Consider the following 26,752-nt stretch of genomic DNA (forward strand, 5'->3'; position numbering starts at 1 on the left):
GAAAATCCTGCTCAGGACTGAACAGAGAGGTCCTTGGTTGCTGACGGACTCTCCCCTTGACTTCAGACTTGAGACAAACCAAGGCGTCTGTCAATATACAAAAACTACTGAATTCAAGAGAAGCAGGAGCAATAGGATAGGTATTAAGGAATTGGTTCTTGCCAGTTAGGATTGTGGTGGCCAGTCTGAAGCGAGCAGAGTTGGCTGGAGGCTGGAAATGTTGCAGCTCTAGTCCAGAACAGCAGTCTAGAGACAGAACGGTTAGTGCTTTCTTCAAAAATTCCCAGTTTTCCAAACAAGTTCCTAGGATGCTTTCCTCAAACAGTACTAATTTACTTTTAAGTGCATGATCTTTTACTTCACCATTTTTGTAACTTCAGTTCCTTTATATCACTATCAGAAATTACTCATTCAGACTACTGTTTTTAAAAACTTGTGTTTCCCCCAGTTTTTAACTAATATTAAAAGCTACAATGAAAATTCTTGTACATACTTCTGCATTCATATTCTGAATTATTTCTTGAATTAATTATAATTTAAATTACTGAGTCAAGGGCAATGTGCATTTTTAAGACTTTTGATGCATTTTATCATATCACAGTACATTTAATTGGCCTAGAATGCTTATGAGAATTTATGAATAAATAAATGAACATATGAAAATAAAAATATTTATTACATTGCCACGAGTATATAAGAATTCTTTTCTATTACAAAGCATGAGTGTTACCAGTTTAAGTTTAATTAAAAACAAAATTCATAAGATATGCCTCTAGAAGCAATTCATCAATTTTACATGGCTGTTGGGGTAAATTTCACCTAGTATTAGGAATATTTCTGTCTTTGAAAATCCTTGCTTAGCATTGTTTATTGCTGCTGTGAAGAATACGGGGGAAGAGTTCAGGTGTGAAATTTGTCTTTTCAGGATGGTCATCTAGAAATGCCTGTTTTAGCCCATCTTGATGGCATTGAATTCATATTTTAAAGTGTTTGTTACAGAAGTCCTTAAGAATGTCTTTTCCTGCTGTTTTAGGATTTCTGAGGTACAATATTATCTATTCATTTCTACACTTGAGGATATAAGGAAGCCCTTTCCTCTGTACTCATTCTGTTACATTCTAATCCTCTATTTTTAAACCCTTGTGTCATACTCTTCTTTTTAACTCAGTTCAGACAAGTGTATTTTTGATTTTTAATTGAAGCGGGTTTTCTTTAGCTTGGCTTTTACCAAATACGTTAATAATGGAAACATTAAAATTTTAGCAGAAGAGTTTTAAATATAATAGTGAAGTTATAATTTCTTGTCTGTGTAGGACTTTACAGTTTGTGAAGAGCTTCAGAATAGAAAAAAACACAGATGAATTACCTTGAATACAGTTAGAAGTTAGTGGCTGGGTGGTCTTTGGGAAGACATTCAATTTTCTTGAGTATGCTTAGCATAGAGTACGTGATGAATAAATAGAATCTATTTTTATTTTGTATCCTATTTTGCCTCCAAATGACCTATGGATTGTTTTATCCCTGTTTTACAATTGAGGAAACCAAGGCACAGTGCATTTTAGTGATTTGCATAGGGTCATTTAGCTAACAAACATAAGCTGAGAGCTATATTTCTGTCTCCAAAATAAGCATTTTTTCATTCTATACCACTTTTTTTTTCTCTTAATGCAAGGACATAAGAAATGACTCTTTATCCTATATCATGACAGTGATATTATTTTCCACATCATGTGGAAATCTGATTCCGCATATGCATGGCAGAGAGTAGGCTCTCAGTTATCATATAAATGAATGAAAACCTGTATGGTAAGATGGTTGGCTTCAGTCTTCTTTTGTAGGGAGAGAATTGTATATTAAGACCACAGTGCTGATTGTGTCTGTTGAATGTGGTAATCAAGGTACCTACCTCTTAACTTTGTTGTTAGGATTAGATGATGTCATAGATGTAAAGCATTTAGAAAAATGCCTGGCACCTTGAGCATTCAATAAATGTTAGTTCTTACTAGTATGTGAACGATTTTAGAGTGAGAAACCTTTAATATGTATAGGATTATAGTTCACTTAGGTATTATCTGTTATATATCATGTGATTAGTTTTAATAGACTTTTTCTGGTTCATGTTGCTTTTTATTTGTAATTTCTTTAATATATCTTTTAGGGCTGAAAGAGTTGTCCCCACCTCCTCTAAATCTCAAACGTTTATACAAAGAGACACTAGAAATTGAACCGATATTGATAATCATTTCCCCGGGTGCTGATCCTTCTCAGGAACTCCAAGAACTTGCTAATGCTGAGAGAAGTGGAGAGTGTTATCATCAGGTCAGTACATATTACCCTGCCGTTTTTGCTACAGCTATTGATCTTCCTGCCATACTTGATTCTATTAGTGGAACAGACATTTTTTGTTGCGGTGTGCCAACTAATGTCCCTGGAAAGTGTCCGCATCCTGATCCCCAGAAGGAACTTTGCAAATGTAATTAAGTTAAGCATTTTGCGATGGAGAGGTTATCCTGGATTATTCATTTGGGGCCAATATAGTCATAAAGGTCCTTTTAAGAAGGAGGCAGAAGAGGCAGAGTGAAGGAGGGAGATGTGATGAAGCAGAGGTCAAAGAGGTGAGAAGTTGCTGTGCTGCTGGCTTTGAAGATGATAGAAGGGGCCACAGGCAAAGAAATGTAGGTGGATTCTAGAAGCTCGAAAAGGCAACGGAAGGATTCTCTCCTAAAGCCTCCAGAAAGAACAGCCCTGCAGTACTACCTTTATTTTCGAACCCTGACACCTTGATTTAAAAATAGATCAATAGAAGGGTGGTACTTCTAACCTCCAGAAGTCTGATAAGATAATATATTTGTCTAATATAATACCATTTTGTCCTGAGCTAAATTTCTTAGTTTTAGTTTGTTCAGATTAGCACCTCTTTTTCAATTCAGTAGGCATGTAAGTTTGAAAATGAATTAATTTACCCTCAATTTTTGACATGTGAAAAAAATCTTTTTCATTGGGAAAATAATTAATAATGATTAAAAAAGCAGAATACTTTCACAGCAACCAAAAATTGACAAGTGAGAATGTTATGAGGAATATAAGTAGAAGATAGCAAAATAGCAGAGAGTTAGGCTTAGTTGTACAGGTTTTGCACTAACTCTAGGGAGTTTCATTCAATCCTGGTTATAGTGTATTAATATATTAGGACAATATTCAATTGTCAGTGAGATGTCTTGAGGAAGGGGAGCCCTCTTCTACAGGCTGTATCTGTTAGCAGTGATATTGGCAGAAAGATAAAACTATTTGCACTCACTGTAAGTTTGACTGTATGAATTTCTAGACTTTTGTGTACTTGCAAAATTTTTTAATATTGTAAAACCTTTAAATACAGATGTATTTAATCATAAATCTCCTGTTATTTTAAAGTTTTTGTTGCTATGCTGAATGTATGTCCTAAGGATAATAATATATTCTTAATGCAAAAAATTAATTTTCATTTCAAGAAACTGTGGTTTTGTTTTGTTTTTTGTTTTTTGACGTAGGGGCTAACCATCTTCTTGACATTTCCTGTTGTGCTTTTTAAAAATGTATTTTTTTCCTTAGAGTATATGTTTTCTTCTAAGGTTTCATGAACCTTTAAGCTGTTTTCATACAATTTATGCCTTATAGAAAAATTTGAGTTCCTATTTTTAGCTACCATTTCAGTTCAGCAAACTACTTATTCTTTTTTTTCCCCTCTGATTCTGTTGTACATGCCTTCAACTGTTTCAAGGTTTTTTTTTTGCATTTTAATAATGGCAAACTAATACGTGCATCTAAACAGTTCAACCAGTATTTGCTTTATCCCTCCTATTTGCTTAGTTCTGGGTTAGATCTTGAAAATTAAAAAGAAATCAATATATGAGTATTTATTACCTGTTTTGTTACATGCTTTTGTATGCAATGAATTAGATGCATGGTTCCCACTCTCAAAAACTTTATAGTCTAATTGAAAAGCAAAATCAATACTTGTAAAAGTCAACTAAAAAACAATGAAACGCTATCTTGTATTCATTATGAAAAGAGAGATCACTGTGGTTTGAAGTAGTCTATAACAGTATTCTTCAAAGTGTTTTGACCATATACCCAATAAAATATGAGGACTCTCAGTAAATGTGTATCTCTCATATATACAAAGACAGATACAACTGTACTGATACATAAGTATTATATATATTATCCTTAAAAAGACATATGGAGGAGTTTAAACTTGGTATAGTAAGTGGCATGCAACCAGTTTAGATCCTTGACTAAAACTTTTTTATAGAATCCTAGACTTAAGTAGTCTTAAGTAGACTTAACTAGTCTATTCATTCAAATAATACAGAAATCTTATATACTGAATCTATTTTCTAGGGTGTTTCGGCTTCTGCTTGAATGTTTTCTGTTTTATAAAGTGGTCTAGCCTATTACATGAGTGTCCTAAGTGCAGATAGACCATAGGGATTAGAAATACAGGAATGGAATTCCAGTGAGATCAGGATTCTCCTTCCCTCTTCCTCTCCCATCTCTTCTTTTTCTCCCCTCCCCCTTTCTTCTTTTCTCTCTCTCTCCTTCCTGCCTCCTCTCCCTGAAAAAGAATAGAAGAGCAGAGGGCTAAATGTAGAGTCTTGAGGCCCAGCATATTAGGGTCTTCTAGAGGATGAAGGGCTAGGGAATTACGCAGTTCGGTAGACCAAGTAGCTTGGGAGCCAAATTTGTGCAATGTTGGAGCAATTTTTTTAAAAGAGAAGCAAATTTCAAGGAAGCGGTATTGCTAATGTTTAATCCCTCAAAGAATTCAACAAGACAGTAGTCATAAAAAATTATGTTTTTAAAGGTCCATGTTGGAGAGGGTAAGAATTGCAGGAACTAGTGGGATGAGGAACAAAAAACTATTCAGTAATTCTTTATACTGTTCTATAACTTGCAGACTTGTAATGTTAATACCTTTACTAAATGGAATAATATTAAAAATCTGCCACTGATGTAAGGACAAAAACAAGGCAATTGTTGGAAACAGCAAGAGTCTGATATTTCTTATTAAAAGTTTAAAACCCTGATTACAGTACTTGAGTTAGTTCAGTATGTATGGCAGGATAATTTGAAAGTCTTATGTTACAACATGTTATCAGATCTGGTTTTTTTTTAGTTTTGTTATTTGTTTTTGTTTTTGCAGGTTGCCATGGGTCAAGGTCAAGCTGATTTAGCAGTTCAAATGCTAAAAGAATGTGCCCAAAATGGAGACTGGCTCTGTTTGAAGAACTTACATCTTGTGGTATCTTGGCTGCCAGTTCTGGAAAAGGTAGATTCAGATCAGTGTGGTGCAAATAATATCTAATATACTCAATTCAGTAATCTCCAAGGAACATCAGTATTAAAATATGTCATGCACAATTTATGATGTCTTTAAAAAAATTAGTATTTGTTGGGGAATCATTTAAAATCTGTTACATATTTTCTTCTTAAATATATGTACATTTGTACAAACCAAAATGGATCTTTTAATAAGAAATCTATAAAAATCTCTTTTTTAAAGGCATTTAGGGGAAGTCAAAAAATTAATCAGGACTGAAGGGGAGGCTTAGAGAATTTTTTCGGATGAAAAATAGGGAAATGTTTTAAAGAATTGTAGAAGACCTATTTATAACATTAAATTTTCTTTATGCTTTTGTTCTGTTGTATCTGTATGAGGAGAAAAGATGTAGAGGAATCAGAGAGAACTACAGAACACTTCCTAGGTGCTAAGGAGGCTGTGTGTAAATGGAAGCAATCATTTTATTTAACAGAAATGGGCCCTGGACGAAAAAACTTTAAGACAGAACAAATTGATGTGTAGGTTTAAATGCAAACCTGGTATTAAGTCTAGTGCTTATTTAAGAAGAAAGATGAATATGATTTTGGGTAGTCATAGATGACACTGAAGACAAGATGTGATTTAGCTAAGTGTAGAGGGAAAAAAAATTGTGGTTAATTCTAGCAGCACAAGTAGAGACATAGTGCCTGCCTAGTACAAAGAATGAAGATGTCCTTGAATGTCCTGGAAGGGTCAGGCAGAGCGATGTGGGGCAATAGAGTTAGATGGCTAGGAAGGGGCAAGGTTATGGAATACCCTCAAAATCGTGCAGAAGTGCTTGGAATTTTTGTCCTAGGACACAGAGTCAAAGGAGGTCCTTAGCAAGGGAGTTAATAATTAATTAATTAAATTAATCTGACAGAAGTTATTCAGAATAGAACCAAACAGAATAGAGTGGGAGGCCATAGCCTAGTTGTAGTATGTTGAAAATTTGTGTAATGTGTTGAAAATAAATTGGCAACTATAGCACTTTACATAAAACATGTAAGTAGTTAAATAATCTTTGATGAATGAGTTAATGACTAAGTGAATGAAGTGATAGACCATGATGACTTACTACTTATCAGAAGAAGATGTAGATTTTGGAACTGAGATATATATGAATATTCAAGTAATTCCATTATTACTACAGTTTTCTGTAAAAATCACAAATGTATAAAATATAAAATTTATGTCAGATGAATTACATATGTTTCGAAACATAAGGAAGACTTGTGAATACTTGAATCCTGCTTTCTGTTCCAAACAATAGATTGATAGCTATTAATCTATGTAAAATATAATTACAGTTATTATTTTGGAATCAAAACTTAATTAGGACTTTTTGAAGCATACATAGGGTAGATTATATTATAAAAGTTTTAAAAAATTTAAAAATGTTTTGCTTTTCTTTTGGGAAGTTTGGATAAATTGTTTGGATATAAATTTATGTTTATTTTAAATTCAACTGTATCACAAATGTATTGTTTTTTAAATCTTTTTTTAAAATATGCTAACCCAAAGCAAAATTTTATTCCAATTTTACATTTAAAAATTATTATTAGGTATAGAAACATTTTATAATTTACAATTTTAAGGAAGCACAATGTTTTTATGGCAGTTCTCTTGCCATTTTTTGTCATCTTTACATTTCACATGATAATAATGAATTTTAGTATTAGACATATATTTATTAAGATAATTTTTAGACTTCACTCTCTTTTAGAACTATCAGCATTTCTCATCATTCATTCATTCATTTAGTCATTCATTTTACAAGTGCTTGCTGAGTACAGAAAAAAGCCAGGAATAGTCCTAGGTGCTGGTTATGTACAAAATTTGTACCTGCTCTCGAGGAGCTTGGTTTAGAAGAGACAGACCACATTAATAACTATACAGTCATACGATGAATACTGCAGAAGGGAATTTACAAAATACCATCAGTGATTAATCTACTTGGGATTGTGGTGGTGAAGAGTCGGAGAAGATATTCTCCCAGAACATGATATTTAAATTATATTTTGACAGATGAGTAAGAATTTGTCAGGTTACAAGAGAATAACAGGCAGAAAGAATATGATGAATAAAGAGACAAAAGATAAAAATTTGAATAAGTGACTAGAGCGTACAGCACACGCATGTGAATTTGAATGGTGAATTTTGGATATTATAGGCTATAGGACACACTAAAAATTGTATTGTAAAGGAATTGATATTATAATATAACTCTATGGAAGTGTGAATTGAAGAAGTGAGAACCTGAAGGCCTGAAGATGGCTCATAGTTTAGGCATCACGACTATACCTAACACTTATTTTGTGTTTACTGTGTGTTGGGCACTGTGTTTTATACAATCCTATGAGGGTAGGTATGGTTATTATCCTTGATTAGAGAGTTTAAGTCAAAGAATCCAAGGTCACACAGCAAATAAGTGGCAGAATTTGGATTTCAACCCAGTTGGCCCAGTTCTAGATCCAAGTTCTTACCTATTTCACTAAGCTAGGAATAGAGAAAATGAAAATTTAGAGGAAATATAATCAGAACATTAAGAAATATATCAGAATACCATGGAAAGATTTTAGTAAGATAAGTACTTATTAATAATATATTTATAAAATGGAAATTTGTGTGTGTGTTTAAGTAGATTTTTATTCTTGTTGTTTTTATAAACAAGGAATTGAATACTCTTCAGCCTAAAGATACCTTTCGTCTTTGGCTCACTGCAGAAGTTCATCCCAACTTTACTCCAATTTTATTACAGTCAAGTTTGAAGATAACATATGAGGTAAGAAAATTTAAAACTTGAAACATGGGCTTCCCGGGTGGCACAGTGGTTAAGAATCTGCCTGCCAATGCAGGGGACGTGGGTTCGAGCCCCAGTCTGGGAAGATCCCACATGCCGTGGAGCAACAAGGCCCGTGCACCACAACTACTGAGCCTGTGCTCTAGAGCCCGGGAGCCACAACCAGAGTTCACATGCCACAACTACTGAAGTCCACGTGCCTAGAGCTCTGCAACAAGAGGAGCCACTGCAATGAGAAACCTGCACACCGCAACAAAGAGTAGCCCCCACTCGCCGCAACTAGAGAAAGCCCACGCACAGCAACAAAGACCCAACACAGCCATAAATAAATAAATAAATAAATAAATAAATAAATAAATAAATAAAATTTATAAAAAAAATAAAAACTTGAATCACTAATTGTGTAAGTGCAGTAATTTAGCATGCCTTCTAAAGCTCTGTAGACAACTGTCTACTATACAAAGCACTCAAAAACTTTCGTATATTTAGATGAAGTATATACATAAATAATATGATATATATAAAAATACATTTACAGTTTTCTTTTAAATATTATTTAATATCATTAACTTTTTTGTTTTTTTTATTGTAGTAAAAGACATAATATAAAATTTACTATCTTAACCATTTATAAGTGTACAGTACAGTAGTGTTAATCATATGTACCTTGTCGTGCAACAGATCTCTAAAATTTTTTCATCTCACAAAACTGAGACTGTATCCACTGAAGAGCAACTCCCTATTTCCCTTTCCCTCCACCCTTTGCAACCACCACTGTACTTTCTGTTTCTGTGAGTTGACTACTTTAGATCCCTCATATAAGTGGAATCATGCAGTATTTGTCTTTTGGTGACTGGCTTATTTTACTTGGCATAATGTCCTCAAGGTTCATCCATGTTGTAGCATATGACAGCATTTCCTTCTTTCTTAAGGCTGAATAATATCCCATTGTATTTGTGTACTACATTTTCTTCATCCATTCATCAGCCCATGGACATTTAGATTTTCTACCTCTCGGCTATTATGAATAATGTTGCAGTGAACATGGGTGGGCAAATATCTCTTCAAGATCGTATTTTCAGTTTTTTTAGATATATACCCAGAGTGGGATTGCTGGATCATATGGTAATTCTATTTTTAATTTTTTGAGGAACCTCCATACTGTTCTATTGTGGTATATACCATTTAACATTCCCACCAATAGCACACAATTTCTCTGATTCTTACCAACACTTGTTATTGTCTCCTTTATTTTTTTTAATAGTGGCTGTCCTAACAGTGTGAGGTGATATCTCACTGTGGTTTTCATTTGTATTTCTCTTTATTTAGTGATGTTGAACATCTTTGTATATGCTTGTTGGCTATTTGTATGTCTTCTCTGGAGAAATGTCTATTGAAGTCTTTTGCCCATTTTTAATTGGATTTTTTTGTTGTTGAATTGTACAAATTTCTTATGTATTCTTCATATTGACCCCTTATCAGATATACAGCATATCTTATTAGTGTTTATAACTACCTGTTATTTTAGATCAGTACTTTCGTTTTCCATCTGAAGGCATTAAGTCTCATGTAAGGAAGAAAAAGGCTAAGGTTAATCCAAGGAATGCAAAAATGATTTAATATTTGGAAATATATTAATTGAATGAATGTCAATTATAATGTCTAGTAAGAGAGAACTTCTCCAGCCACTTTCTCAGTATACTCTTCTACTAAACTATATTGCAGAACTGGATTGTACAAGCCCTGAAGGCAAGGGCTATGTTTTTTCTTGCTTTTTTTTTTTTTTTTTTTTTTTTACTTATTATATAATACGTGGCATGTAGGAAAAATACAGTAATATTTCAATAAATGAAGAGTTAATATATCAGGGGAACTGGTCCTTGAAAATTTTAACTTAACGTGCAGCCTCTTCCAGTATCCTTTTTTAGGAAGTAATTTGATTATATTTTTATGGAAATTTTCAGTTTCATTTAAGTTATTGGTGAATTTTTTTCTATTTCTTAAATCAATGTAAATGATTTTAACTATTCCAGGAAATAGTGCAGTTCATTATGTTCAAAATTATTACTATATATATGTACACATATGTACACACACGTATTATTGTATTTAAAAATCGTGAAATCTTCATTTTATTGTTTGTTTCTTCTCTTTTTGATGAGTTGCTGGAGTTTTTAAAAATTTATTACATTGAATCTGTAGATTGCTTTGGATAGTATAGTCATTTTCACAGTATTGATTTCTCCAATCCAAGAATATGGTATATCTCTCCATCTGTTTGTGTCATCTTTAATTTCTTTCATCAGTATCTTATAGTTTTCTGAGTACAGGTCTTTTGCCTCCTTAGGTAGGTTTATTTCTAGGTATTCTTTTGGATGTGATGGTAAACGGGATGTTTCCTTAATTTCTCTTTCTGATCTTTCATTGTTAGTGTATAGGCATGCAAGAGATTTCTGGGTATTAATTTTGTATCATGCAACTTTACCAAATTCATTGATGAGCTCTAGTAGTTTCTGGTAGCAACTTTAGTGTTTTCTATGTATACTGTAGTATCATGTCATCTGCAAACAGTGACAGTTTTACTTCTTTTTCAATTTGGAATCCTTTTATTCCTTTTTCTTCTCTGTTTGCCATGGCTAGGACTTCCAAAACTATGTTGAATAATAGTGGTGAGAGTGGACATCCTTGTCTTGTTCCTGATCTTAGAGGAAATGCTTTCAGTTTTTCACCATTGAGAACGATGTTTGCTGTGGGTTTGTCATATATGGCTTTTATTATGTTGAGGTAGGTTCCCTCTATGCCCACTGTCTGGAGAGTTTTTATCATAAATTGGTGTTGAATTCTGTCAAAAGCTTTTTCTGAATCTATTGAGATGATTATATGGTTTTTATTCTTCAGTTTGTTGATGTGGTATATCATATTGATTGATTCATGAATATTGAAAATCCTTGCATTCTGGGACGAATCCCACTTGATCATGGTGTAATATTCTTTTAATGTATTGTTGGGTTTGGTTTGTTAGTATTTTGTTGATGAGTTTTGCATCTGTGTTCATCAGTGATACTGTCCTGTAATTTTCAGAGAAAGGCAAATATCATATGTTATCACTTGTATGTGGAATCTAAAGAAAGGGTACAAATGAACCTATCTACAAAACAGAAATAGAGTTATAAAATAGATAACAAATGAAGACCTACTGTATAGCACAGGGAAATCTTCTTTTCCCATATATATGGGAAAAGAATCTAAAAAAGAGTGTATATATGTATATGTATAACTGATCCACTTTGCTGTACAGCAGAAACTAACACAACATTGTAAATCAACTATACTCCAATAAAAATTTAAAAAATAAAATTAAAAAATAGAAAAAAATTTATCACAAATAACCAATGTCATACTTTCTGATATACTTTTTCTTATTAATTCTTTTCTATTCACTGAATTTCCTGCTCTTTTCATTATTTTTTCTTCTTTATGTTTTCCTTAGATTTGTACTAGATTTCATTCTTCCTGATTTCTTATGCTGAATGCTTAATTGATTTAATTAACTTCAATTAATATTGAAATTATTTTAAGTCTGTGAATTTTCAGTTGAATATATATTTTACCTTATCTCATAATTTGACATACTAGTGTTTCTGTTTTCTCATTTTCCAATAATCTTTATTTGTATATGATTTTCTCTGTAATTGTACATGATTTATTCATTTTGCATAACCTTTAGTATAGGGTCTTAAAAAAAAAAAAATAACCCTAAGTGGTTGTTCAGTTTCCTTAGTGCTCAGAAAATTTTGTCTATTCTATGAAAATTTTTGGTAACTGTTTCATAAACAAAACATTTTCATTTTAAAAGTGTACATTTGGAAATGCACTTAGTAAAAAAAATACTTAGGCATTTTTTCTTTTAATAAAACAGAAGTTTTTATTTAAGAGAAAACAGAATGAAAAGGTTTGCCAAGGGAATTATTATTCTTTTGTGGCAGGCATTCTTAAAGTACTGATCTGAATTTTTCATTAATGTTAGAAACCAGTTTGAAGGAAAAAAATTACTTTTAAAACAAGGTAATTTTTGAAATGGATTTATTTTGGTCTTTTTCCAAGAATTCAAAATTATTTTTTCTTTCATTTTGATAATTTTAAAAAATAATATAAACAGATTTTGGACATGTGGAGAAGTGTTTTCTGACTAGTACTAGTCCAATGTACAATTTCGGTTCCTGGGTTTGAATTTGTGTTATAAGCCTAGCAATGTCAGGTAATACCCACCTTAAGTAAAGTGGACTGATGTTCAAGGAAGATTAGTTGACATTACATGTAAATAGTAATTTGAAGTCCTTATGGAAATTCAGATAGTACTGGAGAGAAAGAACTGGCGTATTGAAGTCAAAAACACCTGCCTGATAATAATCAGTATCATAATTCGTACTGTAAATGATGGTTTTGTTTTAGTAAAACACCTCAATGATCATGTCAAACTTATTTGGTTATTTTGAATATTGTTGGTTATGTAGGGTTTTTTTAATTAAAAAATTATTTTGGATTTTTAATTGAGATGAGCTATTAGGTATAAGGAGTTTAAAACTAGTTTTATATTTGTACATTTTTTTAACATCTTTATTGGAGTATAATTGCTTTACAATAGTGTGTTAGTTTCTGCTTTATAGCAAAGTGAATCAGCTGTACATATACATATATCCCCATATCTCCTCCCTCTTGAGTCTCCCTCCCACCATCCCTATCCTACCCCTCTAGGTGGTCACAAAGCACTGAGCTGATCTCTCTGTGGTATGAGGCTGCTTCCCACTAGCTATCTGTTTTACATTTGGTAGTATATATAAGTCCATGCCACTTTCTCACTTTGTCCCAGCTTACCCTTCCCCCTCCCCGTGTCCTCAAGTCCATTCTCTATGTCTGCGTCTTAATTCCTGTCCTGCCCCTAGGTTCTTCAGAAACATTTTGTTTGTTTGTTTTTAGATTCCATATATATGTGTTAGCATATGGTATTTGTTTTTCTTTTTCTGACTTACTTCACTCTGTATGACAGACTCTAGGTCCATCTACCTCACTACAAATAACTCAATTTCATTTTTTTTATGGCTGAGTAATATACCATTGTATATATGTGCCACATCTTCTTTAGTACATTTTGACGTAACATAATAATAAATAGTTTAAGTCAAACTTAGTAATGGTGAAAAGTTTTTGCCTTATAATATGTTCTCAATATGTTAAATACTGATTTATTTTATTTGTAAGGTTTTAAACAATAAGTTTGTTTTTTCTCTAGTCACCTCCAGGTTTGAAGAAAAATTTAATGCGTACTTATGAATCTTGGACTTCTGAGCAAATTAGCAAAAAAGATAATATACATCGAGCTCATGCTCTCTTCAGATTTGCCTGGTTTCATGCTGCATGCCAAGAAAGAAGAAATTACATTCCACAGGTAAGTAAGAACATGTCTTGGATGTAGTCTAAGGTGTACATTTTTTATGTTAGAATATTTTTACAGTTTAGTATAAATAGCTAGGATTACTTCTTAAATTGATTCATGATTTATAAATGTATATCTCTGATTCCATCTTCTCTGTTAATCTTCTGGACTGTATATAGTTATCTAGTTCACATGTTTTTGAATTAAAGTGTTTAGAACAATGTATGAGCCATCATAATTCATCATTGTTAGGTATCATTTTTATGGTTAATATCTCACCAGTTCAAAAATGTTCAAAAACCGAGTTCCCATACCTGTTTTTCCTTTAGTATATGCTGCTTAATAATAAGCATTGATATCTGTTTACTTCCTTAAGTTAGAAGCATAGGAGTTCTTCTTGATATGGTTTTCCTCCCTACTCAACTTGTGTTTAAATCCTGTTGATTCTACTTCTAAAATGTAATTCAAATCTGTACATTTCTCCTCACTATTCTTTTCAAGCCTCATCACCTCTCACCTGAATTACTTTTCCAACTCTTCTTCCTGCTTTTTCTATTTAGCAGCCAGAATTATTTTTCTAATATGTAATTTTGATTTTTTCACTCCTCTGCTTAATACCCATCAAATGGAATTCCACTGTACTTGGGAAAAAATATGCACATTTCTTACCATGATCCAGAAGGAAATATTTGCCTATCTTTTCAACCTCTTCCCAGGCCCCTTTTTTCTATCTGTTCTCTACACCTCAGTCACATGGGACTTCTTTATGGTCTTTTAATCCATCAAGCTTTCTCACCATAGGCTCTAGCTTTTATTTTTAAACCACCAATAGAGCACAGTTTTTCATGGCCATGGCAGTCCTAGCTGGTACCATGCTGTGATCTTCTTGCCAAATGCCTATCTTAGCCAAAAATTTCAGCATTCTTCCATCTTTAAATTTTTCCCATCCTCTTTTTTTAAACTTTGTCTACTTCTGTTGGGATAATCTTTCCTCAAACTGCCCTCCCCATCTGCCAACCTTTTAGCCTTTCTCTATATTTCAGTTGCATGTCAAAATAAGAGCATAGGTTCTGGAGTTTCAGTCCTGACTCTAGAATTTCCTTGCTGTATGACCTTAGGTAAATTACTTTATCCCCTTGACTGTAAAATGCGAATAATGATCATATTTACCTCTGTTATGAGGATTAAATGAAATAGTGTATGTTTAGAAGTGCTTAACACAGTGCCTGGTATAGCCTATCAATAAATATTTGTCAAACCAATGAAATAGTAAATAATAATAGCAATGTTTGTTTCATATATTTTACACACTATACTTATTAAAGGGTATGCTTATTATTTTCATTTTACAAAGGTAGGACAGTGAATCTCGATGGTAATTAACTTGCTGAAGGGATCACACCTAAAAAGCTGTAGAGCTTGGAAATGGGCAGGCTCACCGTCTTCTAAAGCCTTTGCCCCTAATTTCTCTGACATTCATCCTTAGGTAATGTATCAGTTAATCCTGATGCATACATGAAGAATAGTCACCGTGATGCACTTTTATGAGAAAACAAAACTTACATTTTAAAAACAAAATTAGTTTTCATTTTTTATTGTGACACATGCACATAGTATAAATTTAAAAGCTATGAAAAGGCTTGCAAATTAAGATTTAGTCTCCTCCCTCCTTATCCCCTGCCACTCAGTTTGTATTCCCAGGGCACCCACTGTTCACCATTTCTTGGATGTCCTTCAGAGATATTATATAAATACACATATATTTTATGCATTTATATGCACACATATGTTCTTTTCAACTCAAATGGCAGCACATTATACATACAGTTCTGTACTTTGCTTTATTAACCAATACATTTTAGAGATTATTAAATATTAGTACCCATTTAATACCTAATTTTAAAATATGATTTGTATTCATGATATCCGTATAAATATTTTTAGGCAGTTTGTATTGTTAGATGGGCATAAATATTTTCTTCAGTCTTTGCTATTACAAAAAATATTGCAATGGATATCCCTATGATTGCCTCATTTAACACTTATTCATGGTGGCCAATTCCTAAATGTAGAATGTTTGCTTCAAAATATATGTGTATTTTTAAAAGTTCATGAATAGTACCAAAATGCTCTACATAGAGGATATAGCAATTCATTTTCACACAAACAAAAATATTTGAAAATGTCATTTAAAAAAAATTCTGCTCTCATAAAAATCATAAATTTAGAGGTAAAAGCAAACAAAATATTGAATGCCATTAATTGTTGGATGTCATGTCATAGGGATATGAACTCCACAAACTCTATTTTACCTCTTTTCCTTATTTGGTTTTGCTTTTTTTTTTAACAGCCAACTTTGAGATGTAAAGATCCACTATTAATTCAACTTAGTTTTCATTCCCTGTGTTAGTAAAAGATTATTCCTTTGCTATTTTTCATTGCGGTGCTACGTTAACTTCCCTATTTTACACATGTGTATTGTACCTCTAATACTGCACTTGATGTAATGTCAGTTTTGTTTTATATTTGTTATTCTTTGATATTGTGTTATTCTTACTAGTTTGTGAGTACCTTTATAACAGGCTTAATCTCATTCATAAGAGCACTTTACACAGTGCCTGGATTTCCATGTCAGCTAAATAGGATTTGATTGGCTACTGAGAATCTCTCCACAATTTACAACATAATTTCTGTCAGGAATTATGATATGATTAACAAAAATTACCATTCAAATTTTTGTACCATATTTTTAAAAAATCATTAATCATCTCACAGTATATCAGTAACTGTGCTTTACAGAGTATAGTTCTTATTTCAGAATTAGTATTTTAGTTGGAAGTTGCTATATTAAGTAATGTTGATAGCAACAGTCTTGAGAGTTTTATGAATATTTATTATTTTTAAGGTATTTTTAAAATGTTGAAATGAGCATTTTTCTTCACAAATAAGATCTAATTGAGTTATATAAGAAATTTTATTAATAAGACTTTGTTTTGAGTTGGTAGAAAGTTTATTTAAAATGTTACGAGAACTTTGTTAACTGCTGATGGGTACGTATCCCTTACAGATTTTCTTTTTCTTAACATCTTTATTGTTATTAAGTATAATTGCTTTACAATGTTGTGTTAGTTTCTGCTGTATAACAAAGTGAATCAGCTGTATGTATACATATATCCCCATATCCCCTACCTCTTGAGCCTCCCTCCCGACCTCCCTATCCCACCCCTCTAGGTGGTCACAGTGCACTGAGCTGATCTCCCTGTGCTATGCAGCTGCTTCCCACTACCTATTTTACGTGTGGTAGTGTATATATGTCCATGCCACTCTCTCACTTTGTCCCAGCTTACCCTTCCCCCTCACCGTATCCTCAAGTCCATTCTCTAGTAGGTCTGCATCTTTATTCCCATCTTACCCCTAGGTTCTTCTTACCATTTTCTTTCTTTCTTTTTTCTTTTTCTTAGATTCCATATATATATGTTAGCATATGGTATTTGTTTTTCTCTTTCTGACTTACTTCACTCTGTATGACAGTCTCAAGGTCCATCCACCTCACTACAAATAACTCAGTTTCGTTCCTTTTTATGGCTGAGTAATATTCCATTGTATATATGTGCCACATCTTCTTTATCCATTCATCTGTCAATGGACACTTAGGTTGCTTCCATGTCCTGGCTATTGTAAATAGAGCTGCAATGAACATTGTGGTACATGACACTTTTTGAATTCTGGTTTTCTCAGGGTATATGCCCAGTAGTGGGATTGCTAGCTCATATGATAGTTCTATTTTTAGTATTTTAAGGAACCTCCATACTGTTCTCCATAGTGGCTGTATCAATTTACATTCCCTCCAACAGTACAGGAGTGTTCCCTTTTCTCCACACCCTCTCCAGCATCTATGGTTTGTAGAGTTTTTAATGATGGCCATTCTCTCCGGTGTGAGGTGATACTTCATTGTAGTTTTGACTTGCATTACTCCAATGATTAGTGATGTTGAGAATCCTTTCATGTGTCTGTTGGCAATCTGTATATCTTCTTTGGAGAAATGTCTCTTTAAGTCTTCTGCCCATTATTGGACTGGGTTGTTTGTTTTTTCGATATTGAGCTGCATGAGCTGCTTGTATATTTTGGAGATTAATCCTTTGTCAGTTGCTTCATTTGCAAATATTTTCTCCCATTCTGAGGGCTGCCTTTCATCTTGTTTATGGTTTCCTTTGCTATGCAAAAGCTTTTAAGTTTCATTAGGTCCCATTTTCTTTTTCTTTCTCAAGATTGCTTTGGCTATTCAGGGTCTTTTGTATTTCCATACAAATTGTAAAATCCTTTGTTCTAGTTCTGTGAAAAATGCCATTGGTAGTTTGGTAGGGATTACATTGAATCTGTAGATTGCTTTGGGTAGTATAGTCATTTTCACAGTATTGTTTCTTCCAATCCAAGAACATGGTATATCTCTCCATCTGTTTGTATTGTCTTTGATTTCTTTCATCAGTGTCCTATAGTTTTCTGCATACAGGTCTTTTGTTTCCTTAGGTAGGTTTATTCCTAGGTATTTTATTCTTTTTATTGCAATGGTAAATGGGAGTGTTTCCTTAAATTCTCTTTCAGATTTTTCATCATTAGTGTATAGGAATGCAAGAGATTCCTGTGCATTACTTTTGTATCCTGCTACTTTACCAAATTATTTGATTAGCTCTAGTAGTTTTCTGGTAGCATCTTTAGGATTTTCTATGTATCTTTAGGATTTTCATGTCATCTGAAAACAGTAACAGTTTTAATTCCTGTTTTCCGATTTGGATTTCTTTTATTTCTTTTTCTTCTCTGATTTCCGTGGCTAAAACTTCCAAAACTATGTTGTATAGTAGTGGTGGAGTGGGCACCCTTTTCTTGTTCCTGATCTTAGAGGAAATGCTTTCAGTTTTTCACCATTGTGAATGATGTTGACTGTGGGTTTGTCATATATGGCTTTTATTATGTTGAGGTGGGTTCCCTCTATGCCCACTTACTGGAGAGTTTTTATCATAAATGGGTGTTGAATTTTGTTGAAAGCTTTTTCTGCATCTATTGAGATTATCATATGTTTTTTTTTCCTTCAGTTTGTTAATATGGTGTATCATATTGATTGATTTGCGTATACTGAAGAATCCTTGCATACCTGGAATAAACCTCACTTGATCATGGTGTATGATCCTTTTAATGTGCTGCTGGGTTCTGTTCACTAGTATTTTGTTGAGGATTTTTGCAACTGTGTTCATCAGTGATATTGGCCTGTAGTTTTCTTTTTTTGTGACATCTTTGTCTGGGTTTGGTAACAGGGTGATGGTGGACTCATAGAATGAATTTGGGAGTGTTCCTCCCTTTGCTATATTTTGGAAGAGTTTGAGAAGGATAGGTGTTAGCTCTTCTCTGAATTTTTGATGGAATTCACCTGTGAAGCCACCTGGTCCTGGGCTTTTTTTTGTGGAAGATTTTTAATCACAGTTTCAATTTCATTTCTTGTGATTATTCTGTTCATATTTCTGTTTCTTCCTGGTTCAGTCTTGGAAGGTTGTACTTTTCTAAAAATTTGTCCATTTCTTCCAGGTTGTCCATTTTTTTGGCATATAGTTGCTTATAGTAGTCTCTCACGAACCTTTGTATTTCTGCAGTGTCAGTTGTTACCTCTCCTTCTTCATTTTTAACTCTGTTGGATTGAGTCTTCTCCCTTTTTATCTTGATGAGTCTGGATAATGGTTTATCAATTTTGTGTCTCTTCTCAAAGAACCAGTTCTTAGATTTATTGATTTTTGCTATCACTTCCTTCATTTCTTTTTCATTTACTTCTGATCTGATCTTTTTGATTTCTTTCCTTCTGCTAACTTTGCGGGGTTTTTTGCTCTTCTTTCTCCAATTGCTTTAGGTGTAAAGTTAGGTTGTTTATTTGAGATTTTTCTTGTTTATTGAGGTGAGAATGTATTGCTATAAACTTCCCTCTTAGAACTGCTTTTGCTGTATCCCATAAGTTTTGGGTCATTGTGTTTCCATTGTTATTTGTTTCTAGGTATTTTTTGATTTCCTCTTTGATTTCTTCAGTGATCACTTCGTTATTAAGTAGTGTATTGTGTAGCCTCCATGTGTTTGTATTTTTTACAGATCTTTTCCTGTAATTGATATCTAGTCTCATAGCGTTGTGGTCGGAAAAGATACTTGATACGATTTCAATTTTCTTAAGTTTACCGAGGCTTGATTTGTGACCCAAGATGTGATCTATCCTGGAGAATGTTCCATGAGCACTTGAGAAGAAAGTGTATTCTGTTGTTTTTGGATGGAATGTCCTATAAGTATCAATTAAGTCCATCTTGTTTAATGTACCATTGAAAGCTTGTGTTTCCTTATTTATTTTCATTTTGGATGATCTGTCCATTGGTGAAAGTGCGGTGTGAAAGTTCCCTACTATGATTGTGTTACTATCGATTTCCCCTTTTATGGCTGTTACCATTTGCCTTATGTATTGAGGTGCTTCTATGTTGGGTTACAATTGTTATATCTTCTTCTTGGATTGATCCCTTGATCATTATGTAGTGTCCTTCTTTGTCTCTTGTAATAGTCTTTATTTTAAAGTCTATTTTGTCTGATATGAGAATTGCTACTCCAGCTTTCTTTTGATTTGCATTTGCATGGAATATATTTTTCCTTACCTCGCTTTCAGTTTGTATATGTCCCTAGGTCTGAAGTGGGTCTCTTGTAGACAGCATATATACGGGTCTTGTCTTTGTATCCATTCAGCAAGTCTGTGTCTTTTGGTTGGAGCATTTAATCCATTTACGTGCAAGGTGATTATCGATATGTATGTTCCTATTACCATTTTCTTAATTGATTTGGGTTTGTGTTTGTGGGCCTTTTTCTTCTCTTGTGTTTCCCACGTGGAGAAGTTTCTTCAGCATTTGTTGTAAAGCTTGTTTTGGTAGTGCTGAATTCTTTTAGCTTGCTTGTCTGTAGAGGTTTTGATTTTCCCTCGAATCTGAATGAGATCCTTGCTGGGGAGATTAATCTTGGTTGTAGTTTTTTCCCTTTCATCACTTTAAATATGTCTTGCCACTCTGTTCTGCCTTGCAGAGTTTCTGCTGAAAGATCAGCTGTTAACCTTATGGAGATTCCCTTGTATGTTATTTGTTTCTTTTCCCTTGCTGCTTTTAGTATTTTTTCTTTGTATTTAATTTTTGATAGTCTGATTAATATGTGTCTTGACACATTTCTCCTTGGATTTGTCCTGTATGGGACTCTCTGTGCTTCCTGGACTTGATTGACTGTTTCCTTTCCCATGTTAGGGAAAGTTTTTACTATAATTTCTTCAAATATTTTCTCAGACCCTTTCTTTTTCTCTTCTTCTTCTGGGACCCCTATAATTGGAATGTTGGTGCATTTAATGTCCCAGAAGTCTCTGAGACTGTCCTCAATTCTTTTCATTCTTTATTCTTTATTCTGCTCTGATGTTGTTATTTCCACTATTCTCTCTTCCAGGTCACTTATCCTTTCTTCTGCCTCAGTTATTCTGCTGTTGATTCCTTCTCTAGTATTTTTAATTTCATTTATTGTGTTGTTCATCATTTTTTGTTTGCACTTTAGTTCTTCTAGGTCCTTCTTAAATGGTTGTTGTATTTTCTCTGTTCTATTTGAGAGATTTTTGATCATCTTTACTATCGTTACTCTGAATTCTTTTTCAGGTAGCCTGCCTATTTCCTCTTAATTTGTTTAGTCTGGTGGGTTTTTACCTTGCTCCTTCATCTGCTACGTATTTCTCTGTCTTCTCAATTTTCTTTTTAATTTACTGTGTTTGGGGTCTCCTTTTCGCAAGGTGCAGGTTCATAGTTCCTCTTATATCTGGTGTCTGCCCCCAGTGTGTGAGGTCAATTCAGTGGCTTGTGTAGGCTTCCTGGTTGTGGGCACTGGTGCCTAAGTTTTGGTGGGTGGGGCTGTATCCTTTCCCTCTGGTGGGCATGGCCATGTCTGATGGTGTGTTTTGGGCTATCTGTGAAGTTAGTATGACTTTAGGCAGCCTCTCTGCTAATGGGTGTGCTTGTGTTCCTGTCTTGCTAGTTGTTTGGCATGGGGCATTCAGTACTGGATCTTGCTGGCCATTGGGTGGAGCTGGGTCTTAGTGCTGAGACAGAGATCTCTGGGAGAGCTCTCACCATTTAATATTACATTGGGCCTGGAGGTCTCTGTTGGTCCAACGTCCTGGACTCAGTTCTCCCACCTCGGAGGCTCAGACCCGACACCTGGCTGGAGCACCCAGACCCTGCCAGCTGCACGGCACGGACGATAAGATAGGAAAAAAAGAAACGAACAGACAGTACCCCAGAACAAACGGTAAAAGCAAAACTAAAGAGATAAAATCACACAAAGAAACACACACACACACACTCACAAAAAGAAAAAAGAAAAAAAAAAAGAAAGAAAAAAAGAAAATGAACAGACAGAACCCGAAGGCAAATGGTAAAAGCAAAACTAAACAGACAAAATCACACAAAGAAACATACGCACACAACTCACAAAAAGAGAAAAGAAAAAAAACCAAAACAAAAAAACGGAAGAGAGCAACTAAATCAATAAACAAACCCACAAATGAAAACAAACACTAAAAACTAAACTAAGATAAACATAAAACCAAAAACAAATCAGATGCAGAAAGCAAACCCCAAGTTCGTAGTTGCCCCCAAAGTCCACCCCCTCAATTTTAGGAACACTAATTGTCTATTCAGGTATTCCACACCTGCAGGGTTTACCAAGCTGACTGTGTAGATTTAATGCACTGCTCCTAAGGCTGCATGAAGAAATTTCCCTTTCTCTTCTTTGTTTGCACAACTCCTGGGGCTCAGCTTTGGTTTTGGCTTTGCCTCTGAGTGTAGGCCACCCTCAGGCATCTGTTTCCTGCCCAGACAAGAGGGGGTTAAAACAGCGGCTGATTAGGGCTCTCTTGCTCACTCAGACTGGGGAGAGGGAGGGGTATGGTAGTCTCAGTTGCAATGCTGGATAATGGGACCCTGGCAGTGGCGTGATGCACAGGCTTCCGGGGGTATGTGGGTAGTGTCCTGCGCTTGCACACAGGATGTTTGGTGGCAGCAGTGGCAGCAGTAGCGGTCCTTGCTCACCTCTGTGGTTTGAGATGATAGCCACGGCTCGTGCCCGTCTCTGGGGCTCACTTAGGCGGTGCTCTGCCATCTGTGGGCACTCGGAGCAGGAAGCCCCTCTCCTTGCACACCCCAAAACAATGGTCTCTTGCCTCTCTGGCAGGTCCAGACATTTTCCCGGACACCCTCCCAGATAGCTGTGGCACACTAGCCCCCTTCAGGCTGTGTTCATGCAGCCAACCCCAGTCCTCTCCCTGGGGTCTGACCTCTGAAGCACAAGCCTCAGCTCCCAGCCCCCACATGCCCTGGCAGGTTAGCAGACAAGCATCTCAGGCTGGTGAGTGCTGGTCGGCACCAATACTCTATGCAGGAATCTCTCCGCTTTGCCCTCTGCACCCCTGTTGCTGTGCTCTCCTCCGTGGCTCTGAAGCTTCTCCCCTGCCCACCCCCCATCTCCGCCAGGGAAGGGGCTCCCTAGGGTGTGGAAACTTTTCCTCCTTCACAGCTCCCTCCCAGAGGTGCAGGTCCCATCCCTATTCCTTTGTCTCTTTTTTTTCTTTTTTCTTTTGCCCTACCCAGGTACGTGGGGAGTTTCTTGCCTTTTGGGAAGTCTGAGGTCTTCTGCCAGTGTTCAGTAGGTGTTCTGTAGGAGTTGTTTCACATGTAGATGTATTTTTGGTGTATTTATGGGGAGGAAGGTGATCTCCACATCTTACTCCTCTGCCATCTTGAAGGTCTGTGTCTCCCTTACAGATTTTTAATTCTTAGGTATAGTTTAACTTAGGTATAGTTAACTGAAATCTTTTTTGTTTTCACAATATATATAATATTATTTTAAAAAATAACTATCTAAATGCTAGATAGAAGGCACATTTTTATATCCAACTCAGACCAACTCTCTATTAGGATCTAGGTTTATATATCCAACTATTTATTTGACCTATCTAGGTAGATGTCTCAAAAATGACTGAAGATGCACATATTCTAGATCCAAATACTAGAACATTAGCTTCTCAAGAGCACAGATTTTTGTCTCTTTTGTTTACTGCTATATTTTCATTGACAAAAACAGTGCCAAGTATATAGCAGACACTCAGTAAGTTTTTGTTGAACACTTTATTCATTGATCTCGTTATCCCTTTCCAAACCTTGTATTCTTTCAGTGTTCCACCTGTGAGTGAATGATGCCAACATCAATTTGAATAAGCCATGAGCTTAGAAGTCATTCTTAATACCTCTCTTTTTGGTATCTTCATCCTCCATTACAATCCAATACAAAAATTCTTTCATTTCATTGTCCTAACTATCTATCTACTTTTGTTTTTCTGTCATTTCTTACCCTTTCCCCACCAGGGTGACTTTCCCTTATCTTTTATATTAGGTCAGAGCTCTTTCTTATATATACCAAGTATGTTTCTTTTCCTTAAACATATTACAGTTTGTAATTGTATGTGTATTTGAGTAATTGATTGTATCCACCCCTCCCCTGACATTTGACTGAAAGCTACATGGAAACAGGGATTATATATGTTTTTGCTCATTCTTTTATTCCCAGAGCCTGACATATAATGTGCACTTAATAAATCTTTTTGAATGATGAATGAATAAATTAAATTTGTATCAATATTTCTGAATATTATTCAAGTCTAAATAGATTTTAGTTTGAACTTATTTTATTGCATAAAACTAATTACCAGTCGTAGTTGATGAAAGCCCTGTAGAAATTATTTTTAATTATTTCATATTATTGTCTATCACATATAAATGTCTTTGAATGTTGTTTTTATACAAGCATGGTAGCTATTAACTGTAGGTTTATAATTTTATTTAGTTATAATATGAATGCTTTGTGGGTCAAATGTACAGAAAATAATACTATATGCCTTTAGACCTTTAAATAATTTTTGTAATATTTCTGTTTTCATGTTTGTAGAGAAAATCCACAATTCTGAAGGACCAAATTATAGGAAATCTCTCAATGTATACACACTATGTAGACTCAATGATTTACTACGCCAATTTGTTCTTTCTATATATGACTCTTCTGCCACATACTTAAGTGATAAAAACATTTATGACATTATAAAATCCTTTGCATGCTGTAGAGATCAATAAATTTATTTTTTAAAATTACTCTTACTTTAGACATATTGTTTTATTGTTTTTATTAAAAATTCTCAATAGTTGCCTTTTTTTCTTTTAGTCTGTATTGAACATTCTTTTTAAGATTGTAAGGGCAATGATATATGCATATATATTTTTTAACACTGCTTGTAGTTCTTTAATTTTTTAAAAATTTGTTTTGATAGGGTTGGACCAAGTTTTATGAGTTTTCTTTATCAGATCTTCGGGCTGGTTACAGCATTATTGACAGACTCTTTGATGGTAAGTTCTAATGATGAAAACTTTGACCTCTGATGTCAATGAAAAAATTTTTTGAGCTCTTATTAAAAATAGGGCTTTTTTCAAGAGTGACTTGACGTCCTATTATAAAATTTGCTTTTTGCTTTTTATTTTGTACTTAATGTTCTGAATTCCATGCTTGTACAAGTTCATATATTATCTGTTGTGGTCATTGGTTTTGATATAATCCATTAGATTTCTGGTTGATCTGTAGCTTTCAGGAAGCAGAAACCTAGAATGACCTTGTCTTTACTTCATGGCCTTCACAAGTTTCAGGCCTCAACTAAATTATTCATATCTCTTTCAAGGGAACTGTTAAAATTCAAGAATATGGTAGACCAAGAATCTGTAGAATCACAATTGTATGATTAAGTAGAAATCAGGAATCAAGGTACAAATAATAGACTAAAACAGGGCAACAAAACCATATAACCTGATCCCTTGAGGCCATCTAGCTCTCTGCCTCCTGAAGACAGGAATGGTCCAATCCCTGAGGGTTATTGCTCAGGGCCAACTCAAGTGAACACTAGAGTTTAGAGCAATGATGGATTAGAGAAGAGAGTACGTTGATAGGGCTCTCAAACTTAAAACTTTTCCAAACAACTCTAGATTCTTGTCTCCCCCACCATCCTGCAGCCTTGCCAAACTACTCTTCCCTGAGTCTGCCCCATTTCAGTAAATGGCACCACCATTCATGTGGTTGTTCAGGTTCAAAGTCTATGAATCACCCTTGATTCTCCTCTTTTTCTTATCCTCAAACATCCAATGCTTTGGCAGTTTCTGTCCCCTCCATGTCCAAATCACATCAAAATTCTGTTCTCATCCTTCAACTTCATCAATCCTTGGTAGTCCAAGAAATAGATTTTTTCAAAAATTCTCCACAGAGTAAACAAACTTATTTTTTAGAAAAGAAAAGTAAAACATATAATTCACTTTCAAAACCTACAGCCACATTTATCTTCTTTCTGTTCCTTGAACAAACCAGGCTTGTTTCTACCTGAAGGTTTTGGTAGGTGCTCTTCCTTCTGTCTGAAATGCTCCTCTCCCAAACCTTTATATGATTTTCTTCTCTTATCATTCACATCTCAGCTTAGAGGTATCCTCTTCAGAAAAGTTATCACCAAGTCTAATTTTCTAATTGTTCTCTATCCCCATGTTCTGTTTAATTGTTTTACTACATTAGTGCTACCTTGTACTTTCTTGTTTATTCATTCATTTTTAAAAATGTTGTTCATCTTTTCCAACTAGAATGTAATCTACATTAAGCAAGGTCTTTGGCTATTTTGTTTACTCTGTATGTCCTTAACATCTGTAGCAGGGCCTAGCCCATGGTAGTAGGCACTGTTATAGTTGGTTGAATTAATGACATCATCATTTATTCAGTAAATTGGTTTCCACAAAAGGATAAGGATAGACGTCTAGCATGTGGACAAATCCCATTTTTTTTGTATTTTTCTTTTATTTTAATTTTTTATTGAAGTATAGTTGACTTACAATGTTTCATGTGCACAGCAAAGTGATTCCGTTGTACATATATATATATATATATATATATATATATATTATATATCTATTTTTTTCAGATGCTTTTCCCATGTAGGTTGTAACAAGATATTGAATATAGTTCCCTGTGCTATATAGTAGGCCCTTATTGTTTATCTATTTTATAT

The 26,752-nt window shown here is 34.3% G+C and overlaps 1 protein-coding gene across 4 annotated transcripts in view; it reads left to right on the plus strand.

Moving 5' to 3' along the window:
• DYNC2H1 (dynein cytoplasmic 2 heavy chain 1) overlaps positions 1 to 26,752 on the plus strand; it is a 365,046-nt gene that overhangs the window by 203,829 nt on the left and 134,465 nt on the right. For 3 of the 4 annotated variants that reach the window (XM_082339858.1, XM_082339859.1, XM_082339860.1), the window contains exons 76-80: positions 2,159 to 2,319; positions 5,183 to 5,308; positions 8,013 to 8,123; positions 13,432 to 13,587; positions 24,989 to 25,064. In XM_082339858.1, coding sequence (XP_082195984.1) covers positions 2,159 to 2,319; positions 5,183 to 5,308; positions 8,013 to 8,123; positions 13,432 to 13,587; positions 24,989 to 25,064 — 630 coding nt within the window. The other variant, XM_082339861.1, reaches the window with a different exon arrangement.

This window comes from Balaenoptera borealis (genome assembly GCF_965194805.1).
Source record: "Balaenoptera borealis genome assembly, chromosome: 11".
Lineage (NCBI taxonomy): Eukaryota > Metazoa > Chordata > Mammalia > Artiodactyla > Balaenopteridae > Balaenoptera > Balaenoptera borealis.